Source organism: Cricetulus griseus, chromosome 8 (assembly GCF_003668045.3).
Source record: "Cricetulus griseus strain 17A/GY chromosome 8, alternate assembly CriGri-PICRH-1.0, whole genome shotgun sequence".
NCBI classification, from domain to species: domain Eukaryota; kingdom Metazoa; phylum Chordata; class Mammalia; order Rodentia; family Cricetidae; genus Cricetulus; species Cricetulus griseus.
The window spans coordinates 58,056,057-58,063,992 of NC_048601.1; the positions used below are offsets into that span (position 1 = coordinate 58,056,057).

A 7,936-nucleotide genomic window follows, 5' to 3' on the forward strand; every position below is an offset into this window, starting at 1 on the left:
AGGGATTAAGAGGTGTGCCCTTTTTGAATGGGTGTGTCCTTGTTGGAGGACTGTGTTACTGGGCGTGGGCTTTGGGATATCAAAAGTGTCAGACCCAGTGTCTCTCTTCCTGCTGCCTGCAGATCTGAATATAGAACTCTCAGCTCCTTCTCCAGCAACCTGTGTGCCAACATGCTCCCTGCCATGATGAAAATGGACTAAACCTCTGAACCTATAACCCAGCCCCAATTAAATGCTTTCTTTCATAAGAGTTGCTATGATCATAGTGTCTCTTCACAGCAATAGAATGGTGACTAAGACCGTTAACTTTATTAGTTGTGCCTCCTGACACTGGGCCTGGCCCTAAATAATTTTTAGACTTTCTCTGTTTTGTTACATTTATTTATTTGGGGTGTGTGTGTGTGTGAGTGTGTGTGTGTGTGTGTGTGTGTGTGTGTGTGTGTGTGTGTGTGTGTGTGTGTGTGTGTGTGATGTACTATGGTGGTCACATAAACATCAGAAAATAACTATTGGGAGTCAGTTCTCTCCTTCCACAATAAGGACTCTGCAGATCAAACTCAGGTCATCAGGCTCACAGCAAGCCTCTTCATCAGCTAACCCATCTCACCAGCCCCTCTCATTTTTATAATCTTGACATCTTTAACGAGTATTGGTCTGGTGTTTTGTAGAAACAGCTCTGTCGGTATTGGTCTGTTTTTTCCCCCTAGTTAAACCAGGCTTATTGTGATGGGAGATGTCCTTCTGTATATGTTTCTCTTATTGTTGGATGAATAAAACACTGTTCAGCCAATGAGGCAGGAAGATAGGCAGGGCTAGGAGACTAGGAGAATTCTGGGAAAGGTAGGCAGGCCCTGACAGAGTCGTGATGCTGCCAAGGGAGTAACATCATACCAGGGCATTACCAGGTAAGCCACAGCCTCGTGGCAATACATAGATTGATAGAAATGGGTTAATAATTAAGACAGAGCTAGCCAATAAGAAGCCCTAGTCATAAGCCAACAAATTTATAATTAATATAGCATCTGTGTGTTTATTTGGGGCTGAGCAGGGCATCGGGAACAGCCAGGCCAGAAAGCTCTCGTTACAAAATGGCACCCAACGTGAGGCACGATCCATGACCCTGAGGTTAAGAGTCTCATGCTCTACTGACTGAGCTAGCTGGGCTGGTATCAGTGAGTCTCTCAAGGGTGGTGGGACCCTTCCACGACAAAGAACCTCTCATTACATATGTGGTTTAGGCTGGAGCATCTTCAAGGTAGAGTGCCATTCCCATCTCATCACATCACGGGGGACACACTAACAATGTGCTCAACCACCTGGCTGAGGTCGTGTTTGTCTGGTTTCTCTACTTTAAAGCTACTCTATTCCCAGCTTTGAGAGAGAGTCACAACTTGGGAGAAAGTCAGAGTGTGATTGAACAACAGCTGGTATTAGAGCCCTCTAAAGTTAATCTCACCTGACAGCTGAGAGCCTGGTAATAGCTCAGTCCACAAAACTGAGTGCCTCAGCGGCCACAATCTAGTGCCTAAAGGGTTCCTGGAGAGGTGCTTGTCCTTACTCAAAGACAGAAGAGGCCCAGAGACACCAGTCCAGTGAGGGCATCAGCAACAGCAGTGACAGCCTAAGTCTCCTCAGTGGCAGAAGGGGAGGCTGAGTGGCTCTTGTAGACCAGGCTGATCCCAAACTCACAGAAATCCACCTGCCTCTGCCTCCGAGTGCTGGGATTAAAGGTGTGTGCCACCACAACCCAGCTTTTTTCAGTTTTAACTCTTCATTTGTTTAACTCTGAGTCCACAGATACAGAGGGCTGACTATAGATTCCACACTCAAACAGGCAAATAGGTCTTTAATGTCTGTGAAATGTTTGTCAGTTCTTCTCAATGATGTAAGTTAATGTTTTGGCCTAGTTGAGGTTCCTCTATGCCCAGCAAGCATGGTGGCCTAAGCTGCATCCCCAGAACACCACCAAGTTGTCTTCTGAGCTACACACACACACACACACACACACACACACACACACACACATACATACACACACACACACATATGCACACATACATACACACTAACACACACACATACACATACACACATACACACATACACACACACATACACACACACATACACACACATACACACACACACATACACACATACACACACACACACACACACACACACACACACACACCGTGATACACATGGACAGTCACTTCCACACCCAAAAGCACATATGTACACATATACTTGTGAACAAAAATTCCTGGAAGAAACTATGTCCAAACAGGTTTATTGACAGATTAGAACTTCAGGATGAACAGGACAGTGGTGGTGCACACCTCTAATCCCAGCACTCAGGAGACAGAGGCAGGCAAATCTCTGAGTTTAAGGCCACCTGCTCTACACAGCAAGTTTCAGGATGGCCAGGGCTACACAGAGAAACCTGTCTCAAAACAAAAACAAAAACAGAAGCAAAAACAAAAAACAAAAAAAGAGAGATTCAGAATGTGGAGAGGATGGAATGCCACAGCCCACAGCCATATCATCTTGGGCCATCTTTGGTGCCCTTAACAGCCATTATTGCCTTCCTCTGTGCCTCACGTAACATTTTTGAGACCATTGGATAGGTCATTTGAGATGTACCAACAGACCCCTTTATTCCCAGCCAACCAAAGGGCTAATAATGCAGTCAGCATCCAAGGCCTACAGCAGAGTTCCGGCTTTTCTGTGACCCACCTACCCATGTACCCACAAATGTGTTTGAAAAGTGTGTTATTGTATGACTTTCTCTGTTTCACTACTATAAAAGGGTCATGGAATTGCTACCTCATTGGAGCATGGAGTTTAAGGAAACCTAGTCTGTGTCCCCAGGCCAACACTCCAGAATGAACCATCTCTACTCCTCTGTGGTAAGAGCTGTTTGGCACATACAATTTTTAAAATAGTCTCTAAAGAATAAATACTGGTTAGGAGATGGAGAGGTGCCTCAGCTGTTAAGAGGACTTGTTACTATTGCAGAGGGCCAGGGTCCCATTCCCAGCACCCACATGGTGGTTCACAACCCCAGTACTAGGAAATCTGATGTCCTCCTCTGGCTTCTATGGCCACCAGGCACTCACACTTACTCACATGTAGGCAAAACACACATACATCTAATTTTTTTTTCTTTTAAGAATAATGGTTGCTCACACTCCGCCGCCGGCCTGCGCTGTGTGTCTTCCCGCTGCTCCGCCGCCCCGTCCTTCGCCGATCGCAATGGAAGAAGAAATCGCCGCGCTCGTCATTGACAATGGCTCCGGCATGTGCAAAGCTGGCTTTGCTGGCGACGACGCCCCCAGGGCCGTGTTCCCTTCCATCGTCGGGCGCCCCCGGCACCAGGGCGTCATGGTGGGCATGGGCCAGAAGGACTCGTACGTGGGTGACGAGGCCCAGAGCAAGAGAGGCATCCTGACCCTGAAGTACCCCATCGAGCACGGCATTGTCACCAACTGGGATGACATGGAGAAGATCTGGCACCACACCTTCTACAACGAGCTGCGCGTGGCCCCCGAGGAGCACCCCGTGCTCCTGACCGAGGCCCCCCTGAACCCCAAAGCGAACAGAGAGAAGATGACGCAGATAATGTTTGAGACCTTCAATACCCCAGCCATGTACGTGGCCATTCAGGCGGTGCTGTCCCTGTATGCATCCGGGCGCACCACTGGCATTGTCATGGACTCTGGTGACGGGGTCACACACACAGTGCCCATCTACGAGGGCTACGCCCTTCCCCACGCCATCTTGCGTCTGGACCTGGCTGGCCGGGACCTGACAGACTACCTCATGAAGATCCTGACTGAGAGGGGCTACAGCTTCACCACCACGGCTGAGCGGGAAATTGTGCGTGACATTAAGGAGAAGCTGTGCTATGTTGCCCTGGATTTTGAGCAGGAAATGGCTACTGCTGCATCCTCCTCCTCCTTGGAGAAGAGCTATGAGCTGCCTGATGGGCAGGTGATCACCATTGGCAATGAGCGGTTCCGGTGTCCAGAGGCGCTCTTCCAGCCTTCCTTCCTGGGCATGGAGTCGTGTGGCATCCACGAGACCACCTTCAACTCCATCATGAAGTGTGACGTGGACATCCGCAAAGACCTGTATGCCAACACGGTGCTGTCTGGCGGCACCACCATGTACCCCGGCATTGCTGACAGGATGCAGAAGGAGATCACAGCCCTGGCTCCCAGCACAATGAAGATTAAGATCATTGAGCGCAAGTACTCCGTCTGGATTGGCGGCTCCATCCTGGCCTCGCTCTCCACCTTCCAGCAGATGTGGATCAGCAAGCAGGAGTACGACGAGTCAGGCCCCTCCATCGTGCACCGCAAATGCTTCTAGACGGACTGAGCAGGTGCCAGGCATCTGCTGCATGAGCTGATTCTCAAGTATCAATTTGCCCTGGCAAATGTACACACCTCATGCTAGCCTCATGAAACTGGAATAAGCCTTTGAAAAGAAATTTGTCCTTGAAGCTTGTATCCAATATCAGCACTGGATCGTAGAACTTGTTGCTGATTTTTGACCTTGTATTCAAGTTAACTGTTCCCTTGGTATATGTTTAATACCCTGTGCATATCTTGATTTAGTCCTTAGTCATGTGGCTTGGTCATTTGGTGGCTGGGGAGAGCACGCTGTGGAAGAGAAATCCCCAGCCTGGTGGATCTGTGTGAGCACCGTGCAGTGATGTGTGCAGGGTATTAACAGCTGACTTCCAGGATTTCTCGAGGCTGGCAAGGGTTCCTGAACCAGTTACCATTCCGTCTTGCCGGTCTAACAGGGTGGGAGAGTCCGAGCCTTAGGACCCGGTTTCCGTTCTGGTGTTTTCCCTCCTGACCGCCGTGGGTTGTTACTTGCCTTGAGTTGGGAACGTTTGCATTGACAACTGTAAATGTATTCATCCTTTTAATTTATGTAAGGTTTTTTGTACTCAATTCTTTAAGAAATGACAAATTTTGGTTTTCTACTGTTGAGTGAGAACATTAGGCCCCAGCAACACGTCATTGTGTAAAGGAAAATAAAAAGTGCTGCAGTAATAAAAAAAAAAAAAAAAAAGAATAATGGTTAATCTGATCTCAGTGGGTGTCAGTGATGAGTTCCAGCCACACCCACAAGGTTGAACAGCACAGCGGCTTCTGCCCACTTTCTTCATGAAGTATCCAGGGAAGGCTGCTCCACACCCTTCCGTGGTTCTCCAAAGACATCCATGCTCCTTCCATGGTTCTTCAAAGACATCCGAGATCCTTCCAAACAAGGCTTCCTTGTGGGCAGCAGCAAACTTTCATGTTTTCATTTCCATTTTCAGCCTTCCAAAGACACAGAATATAGGTTTTCACATGGTTTTAACGTCCAATGTTCCCACCAGACTAAGGGACAAGAAGGTTTCAAAAGTGTTGATCCTTGAGAGAAGGCTGAATGGGAGAAAGCCAGAAACACGGCCTGTGATGCCCTTCAAGGGACATTAGTTTGCTACAAACAAACCTGTTTGCTCCAGCACACACTTCCCAGGGGGGTGGCTATCACAGCCATCTCCAGAGGTGATGAAGACAGCCTCTAATACAGAAAGAACATTCTCTCACCAACTGTGGGACCTTGAGAAGACAATCTACCCACCAGGTTAGAGAGTAGAAACCATGCCTATGTCCCAGGCTTACATGCAGAGCAGACAGAATCTCATACTCCCTAGAACATGGTGAGGCTAGGACACCTTCAACACCCACCTCCGCTACCATTATCACGATGTTGTTATTTTTTATAGTCGTTTAGTAATTTTAATATAAGCATAAGCTCTGAAATCAGAAAAAGTCAGTTTCAAACCCCAGTTCTACCACTGTGGCTCAATTCCCCTGTCTATAAAATGGGAGAAATTGAATAGGTAAAGACTAAGATTAAATTTTTTAAAAACTAGAATATATATCCATTTATCATATCATATCCACACATATATATATATATATATATATATAGAGAGAGAGAGAGAGAGAGAGAGAGATGAATGATACACTGAGTGCTGAGAACACTGGACTCAGGAGGATGAGCCATCCCTGTCACATTCACACTCTAATCATATGTGTTGGTCAGTGTTCATCACAATGACTAAGGTCCAGAAAGCTCAGGCCAGTCCCGAGCTCACTTGACCAGACCTGGAACATGTTAAAGGTCCAGATAAAATAAAAACAAATACATTTTTAAAAATTAAGTAGAACAGTCATCTTCCCTTGTTTTCTCTCCACGATAACTTTCAAAACATCCCATTTGCCAGCCGAGGAAACTGAGCCTGGGTGATAGTGACCTGCCCACTGTCATGTAACTGGTAGTTTCCAGAGAGTGAGCTCCTTGACCTCAGGGTACACTTAGCTTCCTGTGCCATGTATCCAAAGCTCAGAAATGCCAGCTTTGGATGGCAGTAAATCAAACTTGAAAGACCTGGCAGGCAGTGCTGCTCCTGACCCCCAGGCACTTGGCATTGGCTGCTTATATTTCCAGAGGTGCCTTTCTGCACGGAGGGGGGAAGAGTTAGCATATTTCTGTTTAACTAATAAACATACTATTCCCAAGGACTCTGCAAGTGATTACTGCCTCCAAATAGCACAGAGGCCAGCCCAAGTGGGAGACACAAGGAAGCATTGAGTGGGGCGGAAACATCTGAATTTTATGGCAAAGAAGTCCTTCAAAATGTAAGTGTTGGTAGCATGATCCCAGAAGGGGGGAAATGATACCTTCCAAGGCTCTCCCACATTCAGAGGCTCTCTGTATTCCAGAAGACCTGAAGGCCCTAGGGTGTGATCAGCCAAAAGACTGGCCTAGGAGCCCTGTGTGTGCACAGACAGGCACGGTGGCCTCAACCCCCAAAGGCTTGGCAGCTGCATTCTACGAGAGGGGGAAATGTTCCCAGAGCCATCATTACCATCAGAAATGATTTTGTTGGTTTAATCACTCCACATAATTCTCTCTGTGTTTGTTCCAAGGGGTCATGAACTGGCTGTCGAATCCTCTGCTCCTACACCGGTGTCTAGCACAGAGCAGTGACTGGATAACACTCTCTAGTGATACATGTGACCCACCAGCAAGGCAAATAGGTCTGTGTTCCCATGGTCATGGGCTGGGAGCCTACTGCCCAGAGTGGTTAACGGTATCTACCCTACTCATATTGGATATCTGTTCGCTTCAGATAACAAACAGTATAATTCATTTATTTTCCCAAAAGCCCAGTTCACTCAGACCACCAGACTTTAATGTTCTCATAATAATTACTATTGTTTGTCATTCAATGAATGGTTGGTGTGTGCCCTATAAATATATCATCTCACTGAGTTTTCTCTTAGATGTGTGTTATGATCTGTGTGTTACTGAGACGAACTGAGGCTCAGATTGGGGAGCTGGCTCAGAGATCAAAGCATTTTCTGTACAAGTCCAAGGATGGACATTTAAATACCCAGGACCCACATAAATGACAGGTCTAGTATATGAGTTTGAGGCCATCCTGGTCTACCAAGTGAGGAAAGGTAGGGCTACATAGAGAGATACTTCCTCAAAAAAAAAAAAGAAGAAGAAGAAGAAAATCCGAATGGTCATTTGGACGGCAGGAATAGGGGATCTCCAGATCAAGCTTGCTAGTAAGGCTAGATACATCAGCCAGCTCTGGGTTTGATTGAAAGACCCTTCCTTAATTAATAAGGTGGAAATGTGATGAAGAATGATATCAACCTTGGGTTTCCACATGCATATACACATACACACCACACACAAAAAAAACAATGGAGAAAGGAAAAATAAAAATAAGAAAGAAAAAACTGGAACTAAGAGATGTTACAAAAGTTTACCTAGATATTCTATCTATCTATCTATCTATCTATCTATCTATCTATCTATCTCTATCTTTCTCTGTGTGTGTCCATCC

General features: G+C 46.5%; 1 protein-coding gene across 1 annotated transcript; it reads left to right on the forward strand.

The window, feature by feature from the left end:
• The first annotated feature begins 3,198 nt into the window (after positions 1-3,198).
• Positions 3,199-5,091, forward strand: Actg1 (actin gamma 1). Its single transcript, XM_035448594.1, has one exon. It carries the CDS (start codon positions 3,259-3,261, stop codon positions 4,375-4,377), a length of 1,119 nt encoding a protein of 372 aa, XP_035304485.1. The 5' UTR covers positions 3,199-3,258; the 3' UTR covers positions 4,378-5,091.
• Positions 5,092-7,936: the final 2,845 nt, after the last annotated feature.